This window comes from Armigeres subalbatus, chromosome 2 (genome assembly GCF_024139115.2).
Source record: "Armigeres subalbatus isolate Guangzhou_Male chromosome 2, GZ_Asu_2, whole genome shotgun sequence".
Classification (NCBI taxonomy): Eukaryota; Metazoa; Arthropoda; class Insecta; order Diptera; family Culicidae; genus Armigeres; species Armigeres subalbatus.
This window is the reverse complement of record NC_085140.1, coordinates 396,506,227-396,523,812: the sequence shown is the minus strand read 5'-3', so window position 1 is coordinate 396,523,812 and position 17,586 is coordinate 396,506,227. Positions and strand designations below refer to the sequence as shown.

The 17,586-nt window shown below is 38.3% G+C and overlaps 2 protein-coding genes across 2 annotated transcripts; one reads left to right on the top strand and one right to left on the bottom strand.

The window, feature by feature from the left end:
• Positions 1-12,781: 12,781 nt before the first annotated feature.
• LOC134213243 (zinc finger protein 330 homolog) lies at positions 12,782-14,515 on the top strand. Its single transcript, XM_062692038.1, has 3 exons — positions 12,782-13,050; positions 13,113-13,660; positions 14,121-14,515. The coding sequence occupies exons 1-3, from the start codon at positions 12,917-12,919 to the stop codon at positions 14,366-14,368; spliced, it is 930 nt and encodes a 309-aa protein (XP_062548022.1). The 5' UTR covers positions 12,782-12,916; the 3' UTR covers positions 14,369-14,515.
• LOC134213242 (COP9 signalosome complex subunit 6) lies at positions 14,422-16,036 on the bottom strand. Its single transcript, XM_062692037.1, has 3 exons — positions 15,439-16,036; positions 14,767-15,278; positions 14,422-14,710 (listed from the first exon to the last, which is right to left on the bottom strand). The coding sequence occupies exons 1-3, from the start codon at positions 15,884-15,886 to the stop codon at positions 14,570-14,572; spliced, it is 1,101 nt and encodes a 366-aa protein (XP_062548021.1). The 5' UTR covers positions 15,887-16,036; the 3' UTR covers positions 14,422-14,569.
• Positions 16,037-17,586: the final 1,550 nt, after the last annotated feature.

The following is a 17,586-nucleotide window of genomic DNA, read 5'->3' as shown; positions in this document are numbered from 1 at the left end:
GACACTTAATATATTTGTTACATTTGGCTTGAAGGCCTTCAATGTGATTTTTAAAAGTTAATTTTTGATCTAGCAGAAGTCCTAAATATTTAGCTTCGCTAGCCCAATTAATTGGAACCCCATTCATAGTGACAATATGTCTGCTAGAAGGTTTCAAATAAGAAGCTCTCGGCTTATGTGGGAAAATTATAAGCTGAGTTTTGGAAGCATTCGGGAAATTTTCCATTTTGCAAGTAAGTGGAGAAAATATCCAAACTTTTTTGCAATCTACTACAAATGACACGAAGGCTTCGCCCTTTGGCTGAAAGGCCCGTGTCATCTGCAAACAAAGATTTTGACACCCTGGTGGTAAATCAGGTAAGTCAGAAGTAAAATGTTATACAATATGGGCCCCAGTATGCTGCCTTGGGGACACTAGCCCTTACAGGTAATCTATCAGATTTAGTATTCTGATAGTTTACCTGCAGTGAGCGATCTGATAAATAATTTTGGATCAGTTTAATGATGTACAGAGGAAAATTAAAATTCATCAATTTTACAATCAAACCTTCATGCCAAACACTGTCAAATGCTTTCTCTATATCAAGAAGAGCAACTCCAGTCGAATATCCTTCAGATTTGTTGAGCCGAATTAAGTTCGTAACTCTTAATAACTGATGAGTGGTTGAATGCCCATGGCGAAAACCAAATTGCTCATCAGCAAAAATAGAATTGTCATTAATATGAACCATCATTCTATTTAAAATAATCTTTTCAAACAGTTTGCTTATTGAAGAAAGCAAACTGATTGGGCGATAACTAGAAGCATCAGCTGGATTTTTGTCCGGCTTCAAAATTGGAACAACTCTGGCGTTTATCTGGAAAGTATGCCAATTGAAAACATTTGTTAAATAAATTAACCAAAAATGATAAAGGGCTCTCAGGAAGTTTTTTGAGTATCTAGAAAATACTATCATCACCCGGGGCTTTCATATTTTTAAATTTTCTAGTACTAGATCTCACTTCATCCAAATTAGTTCCCAACGAAGGGTCAAAAACATTCTCTTGATTGAGAATGTCTTCGAAGCCTCGTATAACCTGATCCTCAATTGGACTAGTGAGACCTAGACTAAAATTATGGGCACTCTCGAACTGCTGAGCAAGTTTTTGAGCCTTTTCGCCATTTGTTAATGAAATTTTATTTCCCTCTTTAAGCGCTGGAATTGGCTTTTGAGGTTTTTTAAGAATTTTCGTTAATTTCCAAAAGGGTTTCGAACTGGGATCCAACTTCGAGACATTATTCTCAAAGTTGGTATTTCTCAGAATAGCGAAACGTTTTTAATTTCATTTTGCAAATCTCGCCAAATAACTTTCAACGCGGGATCGCGAGTTCTTTGGTATTGCCTTCTTCTCACATTTTTAAGACGGATCAGTAGCTGAAGATCGTCGTCAATAATAATGGAGTTGAATTTAACTTCACATTTCGGAATTGCAATGCCTCTGGCTTCGACAATTAAATTTGTCAAAGATACGAGAGCATTATCAATATCACTTTTGGTATCGAGAGGAATATCAACATCAAAATTCCTATCGATATACGTTTGAGAGAATCCCAATCAGCTCTATGATAATTAAAAGTAGAGCTGATTGGATTATAAATGGCTTCTTGTGAGATTTCAAATGTCACAGGAAGGTGATCAGAGTCAAAGTCAGCATGAGTTACCAATTGGCCACACAGCTGACTTGAATCCGTTAAAACTAAATCAATTGTAGAAGGATTTCGACTGGAAGAAAAACAAGTTGGTCCATTGGGATATTGAATAGTATAATATCCCGCAGAACAATCTTCAAATAAAATTTTACCATTGGAATTGCTTTGAGCATTATTCCATGAACGGTGTTTGGCATTGAAGTCACCAATTACGAAGAATTTTGATTTGTTGCGAGTCAGAATTTGAAGATCAGCTTTCAACAAATTCTTTTGCTGCCCATTGCATTGAAAAGGCAAGTAGGCTGCAATGAAGGAAAATTGTCCAAAATTTGTTTCAACAGAAACTCCCAAGGTTTCAAAACTTTGGTTTCAAACGAAGAAAATAATTTATGTTTGATACGTCTATTAATGACAATGGCGACCCCACCACAGGCGCTGTCAAGACGATCATTTCTGTAGATAAAATAGTTTGGATCACTTTTAATGGAGAGTCCTGGTTTTAAATACGTTTCAGTTATAATGGCAATATGCACATTATGAACTGAAAGGAAGTTGAATAATTCATCTTCCTTACCCTTTAGAGAGCGGGCATTCCAATTTAGAACTTTCACACAATTATTTGGATCCATTGAAACGGAGTCCGATAACAATTTGTGTGTACTCTATACCAAGCTGAACAGCTTCCGGAATGGTATTTGCTTTGAACATTGCATCAATCATATGATGCAATTGTTCAGTTAAAAAATCAAAATCGGAAGCAGTCATGCTACCTGAATCGGCAACATGACCGTTATTTTCCGTTGGGACATGGGTATAAACCTCATTTTGAGAAGAGAAATTTTGACTACCAACAGCGATGTTTGCATACGTAGGTACATTGGAAAAATTGAATTTACTGAAGTGCTTGCTACCCGTTGACGAGCGGCAAAATTTGTTTGTGAATTGTGGTGGGTATGAATTGCTCGACCGGTAACCGGTTTAGAAATTTGAGCGTTTGAAAAATTTCTACCCGTCGAATCTGGGATCCGATTGGAATTTCCGTCATCAATTTTGCACGGGAATTCAGAACTTTTGCGTGAAGGGCATTCCCAGAAATTGGATTTATGATTGCCCCACAGTTTGCGCACTTAAATTTATTGGAATCTTCTCTCACAGGACATGCGTCCTTGGCGTGAGAGGTTCCACCACAAATCATGCATTTAGCATCCATGTGACAATGTTTGGTTCCATGACCCCACTTTTGGCACTTACGGCACTGGGTAGGGTTTTGGAAATTTCCCCAGGCCTGCGGAAATGTTCCCATGTAACACGGACATGAGACATAATACAGGCCTTTTCCAAACTTTTCATATTATTTAGTTCACTTTTGTTAAAATGAACTAAATAAAATTCTTGAGAAATGCCCTCTGGGAAGTACCAGAATGGGATTTCTTTTTCATCTTAATTACTTGGACTGGTGAAAATCCAAGTAATTGAGAAATTTCAATTTTAATCTCATCCAGTGATTTGTCATCACTGGGGAGACCTTTCAAGACGACTTTGAACAATCGCTCAGTTTTGTCGTCGTATGTGAAGAATTTATGGCGCTTCTCAGTTAAATAGTGAAGAAGACGTTTGCGATCGTCAAAGGATCCCGGCAAAACGCGGCAGTCACCCTTCCTAGCAATCTGAAATGAAACCTTGATCCCCTGAAGGTTACTCAAAATCTCATTCCGGAAGCCAGAAAACTCGGCAACAGATACCACAATTGGCGGAATCCTTTGCTTTTTCGCATGAATCGAATCACCTGGGCTAGAGGTAGATTCGATTTGCTCAATTCATAATTTTCATTAATCAAATCGAACTGATTGCTCAGTTCGATTGGAGAAGAATTATTTCCGATATTAGAGTTAGAAGGAATATCTGAATTCTCCAGCTTCCTTCTATTTTTCCGCGCTTGGGCAGGACGGTCTTGAAACCTTGTTTCTTTGAAGGAAGTGGAGAATTCAGAGACTCCCCCTTCCTCTTGTTTTTGTTAATACTCATTGCTGAGCGTGGAGACGTGACCTTCTAAGAGAACGGTGTCCCTGCAGGATTACCACCGCTTGTCGGAATTTTACTTCCGCAAACGGGTCCAACATAAAACGAAGGCACGGGTCCTTGCAAAGATCGTAATGGGATCAGTGGGTACAAATAGCGCTGAGAAGCACTGTTGAAATTAAAATAGCTTCGGGTAGTATTAAAAACTCCCTTCCGCAAAGAGAAAGAACCGCACAGCACGAAAGCACGATGCGGTCTGAGAAATTCATCCATCATTTGATGATCTCTTGGGCTATTACGATCACCGTGTTTGCCTTTGAATTTTCTTGCCATTCGCCACAACACTGGTAAAGATGAATCACTATCCAACGAATCACAGAACTTGACCCAAGCTTCGCGTTTTTTCACTTTAACCATTTGTTTGAATTCATTTTCTATTTTTTTATAACACTCGTACATATTCACGGAATAGCCATTACGCTTCCATCTTCGAAAGGAATCACGAACCTTCTTCACTTTCGTTTGAAGTTCTGAGTCCCACCACGGTTGAGCGGTTTTTCTATGCGGATTCACTACTTTCGGAGATGCTGCAGTTGACATACATTCTTGGATAATGTCACAGAATTCTTCAAACCTTTCACAATTTGTACTGTTCACTTTTATTCTAACTTCTTCCGAGTAAAACTCCCAATTCACATAGCGAAACGCACTTCTGCTCTTGGCAACGCCTGCAGTTTGTTCCATCTCAAAAACAATAGGAACATGATCACTTCCAAGGGGGTTATCCAACGTGTTCCAAAGAAAGCATAAGCTGATATCTGCTGTTGTTATTGTGAGATCAATAGCACTGGAAGCCCGGGATCGGTCAAACCTGGTATGATTTCCATTGTTAAGTATAACTAACCCAGTGGATTCCAGTACATCGTAAACGGTGTTGCCTTTTCTATTGTTATCTGCATTTCCCCATAAAGAATGTTTGGCATTCCAGTCTCCACCAACAATAAATGGCTTGGGAATTGAGTTGAAAAACTGTTCTAGTTCTCGTGCGAAGACCACAGAGTTGGGATGGATATATATGGAAACTATTGTGATGATTCCTATAGAGCTAGTGATAGAACATGCAACAGCGTCAATGCCTGCAGGACATTCAAGCTGGCATGGAACAGGGTTCAAATGATCGTTTATCGCGATTAATACACCTTTAGAATTATTGCGATGATCCCTTCTTAGTATTTTAAACCCCTGCAACTGGAATTGCATAGATGAGTCTAGGTGTGTTTCCGATAAGAGAATTACTGATGTATTATGTGTATTCGATAGATTCACTAGTGAAGAGTGTAGAAACTTTAGGGGGATGTGAACCAACGTGTTGTTCTCGGTGACGTTCATAACCTTTTTGGAAGATCACTCTCCCCCACTGGTCTGCTCACTTGAGAGCAGTTGAGATAGATTACCGATCTCCCACACATTCGAATTGGAATCCGAAAACTCATTGTTGTACAAAACCATGCTCTCTTCTGCTACGTCAATATTTGATTGGAGATCTATTGAAGACTCGCTCTTCTCCCCATCGCTGATTGCATTAGTATCTACCTTGGTAGTAGATCGGACCTTCAACGGTGGATAGGCTTCATCGTCACTGATGTCGTGCTTCTCATCATTCTTCCGCTTGAGACCTGCTGCATCGTCTTCTGTAGGCACCAGTTTTGGTACTGGATTGTTCGAGGCTGTTATCTCTTCGTCGGTATACTGGTTGACGCTTGCATTGTAGCTCTGGTGGATAGGAGCAATCTCCACATTAACATTGTTACTTGGGGCCAGAGCAGCAAACCAATCAGTTTTCCCCTGCGAGAAACTAGTTTGCCGTTTCTTATCCTCGTCTCGTTTTTTGGCAAAGATTGGGCACTCCTTTCTGTCGTTGGCTCTGTGATCTCCAGCACAGTTAACGCAGATCAGCCCACCAACACAGAGGTGTTTTTTTTTTAATCTTTATTAAGGTGTTTTTTTAATCTACAGACTAAGTTCAACACCGGCAACACAGACGTGTTCCTCATCCACATTTTCACATTGGCAATAATTACATCTACGTTTGCTTTTGCACTGCTTCATAATGTGACCAAATCTCCAGCATTGTCGACACTGCCTGACCGGGTAATTGTATTGTCTCACTGCACTATGGTCCAGGATACAGATTTACGCGGAAAGATGCATTTTACGCCAAAACTATATTTTTTAGAAAAAACTGTTGTTCTACAAAATTGTTCGAAATAGTAAGGCCATCATTATGGTGCAACCAAAAAATAGGGTGGCCCATCAAAAATATTTTTTTATTTTTTGGAATATTGACATGTTATGTTCTACAAAGTTATAGCGCAGCTTATTCCAATCAATTTTGCTAAAAAAACTTTTTCTGTAGCTTTTAAGTTGGCTGATTTAGTGCAATTTTACCTAATTGGATTAGGGTGTATCTCACAAAAACAGTATTTTTGATCTACTTTTTTTGTTTTGGATTTCTCGAAAAAGTCGTCTTCAGGTGACTTTTAGAGCTGCAACTTTTGATGTGTAAATATGCTCAATATCTTCTACCAATCGAAAGTTATAATCGTTTTTCTGTCAAAATTACATTTTTTTCATAAGTTGATATCTCCGGTTAGGGCAGACCAAAAAAATATGTTCACACGGCATTTGAAAGAGAAATTCATATTCTTTATTATGTAAAAAAATTGGGGATATGTTATTTTTTTATCTCAAGTTTTACTAATTTTACTAAAATCATGTTTTTTCAAATAAATTGATATAACTAAACATTGGAAGAAGATACAGACGATATTCTTATAGCAAAACACGCGTTTTGGAAAGCCCCAAAAGTCTTCAGAAGGTGACATCCGTGAAAAATAAAAAATGAAATGAGCAGATCATAAATATTGTTTTTTGAGGGACACCCTAATTCTGGTAAGTAAAATTACTCTAAACAAGTGAGCTTAAGAGCTACATAAAAAGTTTATATTGCAAAGTTGATTGGAAAAAGCTGCGCTACAACTTTGTAGAACATTTTATGTCCATATTCCGCAAAATAAAAAAAATAAAAATTTTACATTTTTCTAAAATGGCCCACCCTATTTTTCGGTAACTCTATAATAAGGGTCAGAGCATCCAGAACAACTTTGTAGAACAATTTTTTTTTCTTAAAAGTATGCTTTAGGCCGAAAATGCATCTTTTCACGTAAATCTTGCAATACGATGATAAGATAATGTTAAAACTTATAAAAAGTGTTAAAGCTGTAGATTTTTTATTTTTCATTTCTCACAAATGTCACCTTCTGAAGACTTTTAGGGCTTTCCAAAACGCGTGTTTTGCTATAAGAATATCGTCTGTATCTTCGTCCATTGTCGAGTTATATCAACTTGAGATAAAAAAATAACATATCTCCAATTTTTTGACATAATAAGGAATATGAATTTCTCTTTCAAATGCCGTGTAAACATATTTTTTTGGTCTACTCTAACCGTAATGTAATTTGTAATTTTGACAGAAAAACGATTATAACTTTTGATCGGTGAAAGATATTGAGCATATTTACCTATCAAAAGATGCATTTTTTTGAGCTCTAAAAGTCATCTGAAGACGACTTTTTCGAGAAATCCAAAACAAAAAAAGTAGATCAAAAATACTGTTTTTGAGAGGTACACCCTAATCCAATTAGGTAAAATTGCTCCAAATCAGCCAACTTAAGAGCTACAGAAAAAGTTTTTTTAGCAAAATTAATTGCAATAAGCTGCGCTACAACTTTGTACAATATAACATGTCAATATTCCAAAAAATAAAAAAATATTTTATAAAAATAAATATAACCCTATTTTTTGTTTGCACCATAATGATGGCCTTACTATTTCGAACAATTTTGTAGAACAACAGTTTTTTCTAAAAAATATAGTTTTGGCGTAAAATGCATCTTTCCGCGTAAATCTGTATCCTGGACCATAGTGCACTGGATACAGCACGTTGTCTAATTCGACATGCGATGGCAGAGTACTGCCAGAGAATGTGATCACCACCAGTGGTAGTGGCACAGAACCTTTTTCCCCATTCTTCTGCATTCGTCTAACTTCGACCACCTCTGGATTATCGATTTGATATCATTTAGACTTATCGAAAGCCGTTACACAGCTCAGAGAACTGTCTTCAACGTCGTCGATAGTTGCTACGCCGAGGCATTCAACTAGTCTTTGTGGAATAATCCATTTGACCATTGCATATTGTGTGGCAGCTAAGCGATTAGCCGCCGCTGCCGACGCCATGAGGAATTTAGCCTTCCTACGTGAAATTGGTAATGCTTTCACATAGGATCTCCAAAATCTAGTTCAGTCAACTTCTGTAGTTGAAGAATATCTCATTCCGATTCCAGACGCCGCCTGGCTATACTTTCGCATCCGGAATTTACGCGCACCGGTCTCTCCGCTGGAAACCATCGTAAGGCAATTATAACCGAAGACTACGAACAAAAGCCTTTGAAATCACTTAAAGAGAGCTATCCAAAACCGTGCTATCGCTTTGAAAGCTAAGTACAAACTGTCCTCATGTAGTTTCTTCAAAAGTTCATCTTTGAGTCTCTCCAGAAACTTATCTTGGAGTTATGGGCCAAACACAATGGATACGTTTGCGTGTGGTTTGACAGTTTTCCCATGGAAAAACTGTCAAACGCACGCAAACGTATGCATTGTGTTTGGCCCATTACTCCAGGAATTCTTGGAATAGCTCACGCCTGTTGGAATTCAGAATTAATGGGGAAAGAATTCCTGGGGGAACTCAGTTACATGAAAATGAAATCTGTCTTCAGTAGTCGATTCATGACATCCCACAGATTGTTCTTTGGAAAAAATCAAGAGATTTGGTTGAAAAACGGCTGAGATCTGGGTGCTCAAAGTTGCCGTTCCACGTTTTTTGCGAGCATGGTACTTCACGTTACAAATCTTGGCTCGGTACCGTGCACTCACCATACTTTGCGCAGTTAAGGAAATGCAAAATTGAATCAACTCGTACAACTTACACACACACACCAAATCATTAAAAAAAAATTCGGCAAACTTCTTTACTGGGAAAAATCAGCAATTATGAAGTTTACTGAAAATCAGCATATTTTACTGATCGATCAGCTTTTTCTATTGACCGACTCTTAACTGTCAAACTTCAGAAGAAAAGTAGCCATTTTAGTAATGCTTTTAATTATGCTGTGTGATAAGCAGGGGGAGAAGGCGGAGCACTGAATCCCTACCCCAACATGTGCGACATCTGGATTTGGTTCTAAACTGTAAACAACAGTGTTAATTCTTTACCACCTTTTTGTTATGGCGAGGCAATTTTTATGCACACTTTTGTTTTCGATACTTTATCAAAATAAACACTCAATCATGTAGCAATATAACGATATGGTATGCTTGAGAAACGTGCTTGCTTATAAGGACTCGAAAAAGAATTTATTTGCAGTAACTAACCGAATATAAAAATGTTCGCATTAACGATTGCGCCCTAACACCGGTTCTAAGCTTCGATGCAGAGTACATGAGCTTTGTTCGCCAGTGACAGGCGTATGAGGCCCTTGGTGATAAGGTGTGAAATTCTTTTTTCTCCCAACACGAACCCTTATTCCTGTAAGTATTACATAACCATTACTTATTAACCAATGATCTGTACCACATACTAGAGAACAGTCACGTGATAAATTTAAATCTTTTTCAGTAAATCAAAGAGATCGTTGGGCAATCCTGGACATTCCTATCCAGCTCATATTCACTGCATTCTTTTGAAATGTATAAATAATGTTAAAATAAATTTATATCAGGTAAATAAATAAAAAAAAACCTTCAAAAAATATTTTCATCTCTTTATTAATTATTGTAGCTAAAAGCTTACACACCAAATTCTTAAATCGCATTTCAGCAAAACGATTTACTGAAAATCAATCAGCAATTTTGGAGATTACTGAAAGTCAGTCATTTGATTTGTCTTAACTGAAAATCAGCATACTTCTTCAGATTACTGATCGTTCAGCATTTCCCATCTAAAGAAAGTATACTTGACAGTTCCATAGTGTGACGAAAAGCAGCCATTTTCAGTTTAGGCAGGAGCTTTTCTAATTGCTGTTTCTGACGATTGTTGCGTTATTGGATTTGTATTATTCAGGGAAACACTGAATTCCGCTCAATGATACTGGTAAGTATTTAGTCTAATAAGTCATATTATATATACATTTCTTCAAGATTAATATCGAATGGAAAACTTTATATATATATTTCAGCCAATCCATTCGAAGAGGACGTCCAGCGCTCTAGACCATTTCATTCCCACAGAAGCGTGTGTAGTGTATATTTATAATAATGATTTTAAATTTTAAAATAAAAGAAAAAAGAAAAATTAATTTCTTATTAATTTGGATCGAAAAATATGATGACATCAACTATTAGAAATATTTTGCTGAATTTTATCAGCATGATGCTGTCAAATCCTGCAGCGGCCAAGCCAACTGAATTTTCAGCAAACTTTTCGAATTTGCTGATTATCCCGTAAATAATTGTCAAATGAAATGTCAGATCACTTTGCTGAAATTTTCTGTAATTTCTTTTTGCTGAAATGATTGCTGATCATTCAGCTCGGCAAAATTCAGCAAAATTTTGCTGATTTTCGGCGAAAAAAATTTGGTGTGTATTTAAGCAGCAGTTGGGTATATTTTGCTGAAATATTTCAGCAAGCTGCTGTCAAATTCCATAGTGGTCGAATCTACTGAGATTTCAGCGAACTATTTGGATTTGCTGATGATTCAGCAAATAATTGTCATATGCAGTGACAGTTCACTTCACTGAAATTTTCAGTAACTTTTTGCTGAAATGATTGCTGATCGTTCAGCTCGGCAAAATTCAGCAAAAATATGCTGAATTTCGGCGAAAAAAATTTGGTGTGATTGACCGACTCTTAACTGTCAAACTTCAGAGGAAAAGTAGCCATTTTAGTAATGCTTTTAATTATGCTGTGTGATAAGCAGGGGGAGAAGGCGGAGCAACTGAATCCCTACCCCAACATGTGCGACATCTGATTTGGTTCTAAACTGTAAACAACAGTGTTAATTCTTTTACCACCTTTTTGTTATGGCGAGGCAATTTTTATGCACACTTTTGTTTTCGATACTTTATCAAAATAAACACTCAATCATGTAGCAATATAACGATATGGTATGCTTGAGAAACGTGCTTGATTATAGGGACTCGAAAAAGAATTTATTTGCAGTAACTAACCGAATATAAAAATGTTCGCATTAACGATTGCGCCCTAACACCGGTTCTAAGCTTCGATGCAGAGTACATGAGCTTTGTTCGCCAGTGACAGGCGTATGAGGCCCTTGGTGATAAGTTGTGAAATTCTTTTTTCTCCCAACACGAACCCTTATTCCTGTAAGTATTACATAACCATTACTTATTAACCAATGATCTGTACCACATACTAGAGAACAGTCACGTGATAAATTTAAATCTTTTTCAGTAAATCAAAGACAGCGTTGGGCAATCCTGGACATTCCTATCCAGCTCATATTCACTGCATTCTTTTGAAATGTATAAATAATGTTTAAATAAATTTATATCAGGTAAATAAATAAAAAAAAACCTTCAAAAAATATTTTCATCTCTTTATTAATTATTGGATAGCTAAAAGCTTATTAAAGCAGCAGTTGGGTATATTTTGCTGAATTATTTCAGAAAGCTGCTGTCAAATTCCATAGTGGCTGAATCTACTGAGATTTCAGCGAACTATTTGGATTTGCTGATGATTCAGCAAATAATTGTCAAATGCAATGACAGTTCACTTCACTGAAATTTTCAGTAACTTTTTTTTGCTGAAATGATTGCTGATCGTTCAGCTCGGCAAAATTCAGCAAAAATATGCTGAATTTCGGCGAAAAAAATTTGGTGTGTACAGAAAGTAGCTATCTGCCTGAAATAGTTTCCATGCTGTAATATTATTATCATATTATTGTTTGAGAACTAAATTTAGTACAAAAATTTGAAATAAATAGTAAATTGAACTTCAAAGCAGACCCCTTATTATAATCCTAACTTTGAGCACATAACTTGGAAAATTTCTAAAACGAAGCAAGCGTCTATCATACAATTTTTCATCCAAATTTTATTTTTTCAGCCTATACTACTATTACAATTCATGTTCATTCCATTTGTAGGCATATTTGAGCATATTTGAGAATATGAGGATGCCCAGCATTATTTTCTTATGATTCGACATACTTAGTATGTTTTCACGTCTGTTGGTGTATGTACAGCCTCATTTATGTACATTAGCCATAGCTAACAAAAGTTCTTTTTTGCGTAAACCCTATTCCGACGAGGTATATCATAAACGTTGAAAATATCGAAGAAATACGAGTTGTGCGCAAAATTAGGTACACTGTACATATTGAAAAATTGTTCCTAACATTGCGCATAATATATTTTGACGAAAAATGTAAATAACAACCCAAATTATAATGAGATGGCTTCAACAATATTATAATTATTGGGTCCATGTGTAATCAGTTGTCAGCGAATGTAAAAATTTACACAAAAAAAACAGTTTTTCGGATAGACCGTCACTTGTCATTTGTGCTAAGAACACGCCATTTTGTTCATTTTTACTGTTTTCAGTACAAGTTTCGACTAATAAAATGAAAAATGTGTCATATAACAGCGAAAAAATGCAGGCACTGTTATGATAACATGTATATTGTGCTGACAAGTTATAATTATATTTCGAAATTCAATTTAAACGCATTCTATTACAAAAATAGCCGCAAAATGCGCAAAGTTAGGAGCTGCGCAAAGTTGAGTACGTGCACGGTACTTAGTGTTAATTGAAGGATTGAAGTATTGTTGAACATCACGCGTCTCCATTAATCAACTTCTTTCATCTGAAGTTATTTATTATAGATTTATAATGGAAGTTATAGAGTAGCATTGAACTCACTGCACGATTTTAGTACCTTCTGCCACGCACGGGTTTTCTCGATTCTTGACGTTTCTCCGTGATACGCCAATAACAACAACCCCAACAACTTGGTTTCCATTGAACATCGTGTTGAATAATAATGATCAGATAAGTGCTTCTAAAAGTATTTTCCCTTAAAATTGTGAATTCTTATTGTCGAGTTTAGTTTTACCGCATTAAAAATGCCGAAGAAAAAAACTGGTCAGCGTAAGAAGGCCGAAAAGCAGAAACTTCGCCAGAAAGAGATTCGCAATCGCGAATCTCAGCTGCCGGAGCAACCTTGCAATCTGCCAATGGATTGCGAGAAGTGTGGCAGGTATGCGTTCCTTCAGAAAGTTTCTTATTTTACGATAATTCAATCTAATTTCAATTGACCAGGAAGCAGAAGTCTCGTGCATTTTGCTATTTCTGTCAAAGCGTTCAACGCTTGCCCATATGCGCCCATTGCGGAAAGCAGAAATGCATGCTAAAAACCGGAGACTGTGTCGTGAAGCACCCGGGTGTGTACACCACCGGGCTGCAGATGGTGGGTGCCATCTGCGATCATTGTGAGGCCTGGATCTGCCACGGACGGAAGTGTCTTCAGGCGCATGCCTGCACCTGTCCACTGATGGATGCCGTATGCATCGAATGCGAACGTGGCGTCTGGGACCACGGTGGCCGAATGTATAAGTGTTGCTTCTGCGATAACTTCCTTTGTGAGGACGATCAGTTCGAGCACCAGGCCTCCTGTCAGGTGTTGGAGTCGGAATCGTACAAGTGTCAGTCGTGCAACCGACTGGGACAATACTCGTGCCTGCGTTGTAAGACGTGTTACTGCGAGGATCATATTCGTCGAAAAGGCTTCAAGTACGACAAGAACAAGCCGATTCCGTGTCCAAAGTGCAACTACGATACGAGCCAGACTAAGGATCTGAGCATGTCTGGTAAGATGGTACTAGTTTTAAAAGACGAAAGCTTTTTTGTTAACGTAATACGGGAAGCAAAAGCAAAAATCAATCATATCGCGATGCGAATCAAGCGTAGAGGTCTCATACATGCTTGATAAGTACAAATTCTTTGCCGGTCAGTGCGATTCCAGGACCAGTTAAGGGAGAAAAAATGCTCGACTACCTAGAAATAATCTGATTTGTTTTAGGAGTAGACTGACGCGCGATTGCTCGATTAAATTTTGAATAGATGTATGCTACAATTTAAATCACTAGCGGTGCCAGTTTTTTTATTTAGTGGGTCACAATGGTGTTATTGCATCGTGTGGTGCCCCACGCTACCTATCTCCGCCAATGTTTTAAATTAGTGCAAATGACCGAAATCGTAAAATAACCACAAGACAATTATTGTCATTGCCAAACAAGTAAACTAACGAATAGTAATTTTTATTCTCAGTTCGTAGCCATAAGTATGGCCGTAAACGTCAAGACGACATGGATGACGATGATGATGACTACGTGTACGATGCCGAATACACCGCGTACCGAGCAGCTGCTGACCGTTACAATGAAACCGATTCCGATGATGATGACGACTACGAGGAGGGCTCTGACTCGGATGAAGATGATGACGATGAGTCTGAAGAAGAGGAGGAAGAGGAAGACGACAAGGCAGGTACGAGCAGCGGAAAAGGAGGCAAGTGAATCGTTCTGCCGCCCCTATAAGGAAGTTCTTTCCAAAGGCTCATAAGCATTACTTGATTGGTAGGTTGATTCTTGTTGAATTTAGATAGTTTGGGTATCGAACCGATGGGAAGTTGTATTCAATAAAGAACGTAGAAATATCCAGTAGTCACTCATGAGTTCAATTATCGACATATTTACCTTCATAAGGAAACACGGAGCTTAAAAGAATAGACCTCGCATCCTTCTCCCCATTCCTTGGCGGTCGTAAAGAACGTTAAACTTATTCACCAACTGATTCATATCGTTCGAAACCTTGGTCAGAGCTCCGAGATAGGTAATCAATCCGACGTCATTCGATTGCTACGAAAAAAATCAATGAGGTAAGTAAATCATTTATCCGAAAGTATCCAAATTACCGTATAAAATTCCTCCTTGAAAGCCGGATTTTGAATCACCGGCAGTCGACGACTGAGAGAATAAGCACCGCGTAAAATTTCCTGATTCGGTTCCAGCTGCCCGCCTTCAACGGCCTTAATATACGCCAGTACAATCTTGATCCGAGAATGGAGCATCTTAATAGCGCTATGCTGCGCCAGCAGGTGTTCCGCAACAGTCGAGTTTTCGTCGGAATCGTTTGTGGACATACGGGCTACGTGGTCTACCCCAATGCGTTCGGCTTCCTCTGTGGCCAGGGTGTACGTTAAGGGAACGAAGAGCATCACAGCATCGCCCTGTACGATATCGATTACCGATTCGTACAGCGAAATAGGCAATTGATTCATGTTCCGACTGGTCGGATCCAAAAGTACCATAATCGGACATTCGTTGATCTGACAAATTTGCTTGTGAATATTGATGTGCTTCTCAGAGGGCACCGATCCGGTCGTGTACCATCCCAAGAAATCCAGATCGCTGAAAACTTGTTTATCTGTGAAATAAAAATGTTTGAACCATACTTAGAATGCATAAACTTCTTCAGAATGTTTAGTTAGAAACTGGAAATTTTAGATCAGTTTTATTTTAATAATAAAAAGAGAGAATATAGTCCATATCCAATGTATTATACTTCCGGTATATTAACTACTTACATTGTTCCTCCTTGGTGTTGTAGTAGTCCATCAGGATGTGCACCTCGTCGTCGACCAGGTCGAACTTCAGCTCGAACGAGTTCATGACCTCAATGTTCCGTCCCTTCTGCTTCCCGATCAGGGCGCCGTATACCTGTGATTTGAATCCATTCTGGGCGCGGATCCGGGTCCAGTGGTCCGAAATGTTCATAATCACCAGCGGGTGCAACGAACAGGTAACCGAGGGAACCGTAGCGCTACTGGCCATAACATTCCGTGAGTCACCCAAAGGGGGTTGTTTCGTTTGCGCCGGGCCGGTGACCGCGGCAACTGTACTCGAACCGGCGCTAGAAGCGACAGGAGAAGCAACTTTGGTGGTAGCACTAGCACTTGAGCTGCCACCAGCAACCGGCTGTTGCTCATCAGCATCAATATCCATTTTTTCCTCGTTTGCACGCGGTTGACTCATGTTAGTAACGGAGGTCTTTTCCGGACAATTTTCAGGATAATGCAAATTATTTTGTTACGAATACAAATTGCAATCCTACTTTTGGCAAAAGCACAAAAACGATTTTGCTCTGTTGCTGTTCGCTGTTGATTCTTTTGACGTTTGCTTGTTTTTTTTTTCTATTTTTGTTCAGTACAAGTTACACTTCGTGAAAACTATAGATAGTAGAATCTATAGATAGTGGAATATATAGATGAGCGAAGATAAATCCTCTGTCTCCAAACGAACTGTCAAACGTGTCTCCAAACGAACATGACGTCACTATTTCAATGGAAACGTTAAGGGCTGTGACGTCATATGCGCGTGTGCACGGGCAAAAAATCGACTCCGCCATGCTTTTCGCTCATCTATAGATTCTACTATAGATAGTAGAATCTATAGATGAGCGAAAGCATGGCTGAGTCGATTTTTTTGCCCGTGCACACGCGCATATGACGTCACAGCCCTTAACGTTTCCATTGAAATAGTGACGTCATGTTCGTTTGGAGACACGTTTGACAGTTCGTTTGGAGACAGAGGATTTATCTTCGCTCATCTATATATTCCACTATCTATAGATTCTACTATCTATAGTAGAATCTATAGATGAGCGAAAGCATGGCTGAGTCGATTTTTTTGCCCGTGCACACGCGCATATGACGTCACAGCCCTTAACGTTTCCATTGAAATAGTGACGTCATGTTCGTTTGGAGACACGTTTGACAGTTCGTTTGGAGACAGAGGATTTATCTTCGCTCATCTATATATTCCACACGCTAACCTGGAGCTACCCAAAATTATGTCAAAGTGACCCAAATTCAGCAAAACCGTGGTTACTCTAATTTGGGTTCGGGTACCTAAACTCAAATCTGGGTAACAGTGCAAGCGAAAAAATCTGGGTATCCAGTACCCAGCTCTTTTCGCTTCAGAATATTGTTATTGTATAAAAAATGTTAAAAAATTCAGTTTCCCCCAACGTATATCATTTGCCGGCTGTGCCGACAATGCTCCGCCTTGATAAATTTAACCATTCTTACCTTATTTTTGCTGCATACAACGAAAAATTTCAACATTTTCTCCGGAATGCAAAGTCGGCGTCATGTTGCTGTATCAGAAATATTTAAGTCCCCATTTACCCAGATTACGGGTTTGTCTGACTCAGATCCATTTTGTTGACATACCCAGATTTTGACAACCGCTAATATCGAAAAAATCCGGGTAAAATCGACCCGGCCACTGGGTTGTTTCAGATTAGCGTGCACTATCTATAGTGAAAACTGACATCATTTGCTGGCAGTTTGCGTTTCACTGATAAAAAAATACACGTTCGATTCATGTTTTTCGGAATATGGATATTTTCAATAAGCTTACACCATCAATTCTAGTGCAATCCACATCACTACGATGTTCTTGACATCCTCAGTTCAAATGTCATTGTATACGTCCAAATTCATTATTGATACACTACCATATGATATGCCCATCCATGAAAAACCATAACAAATACACGTTCGACTCGTGTGTTTCAGAATGTTGATATTTCATTCCAAATTACACCATCAAGTCTGATGTATTTCACATCACTGAGATGTTCTTCACAAACTCAGTTCAAATGACTATGTTTATAGCAAATTGTATAATTGATACACCACGATGTCATATGTTTATCTAAAACATGTTAT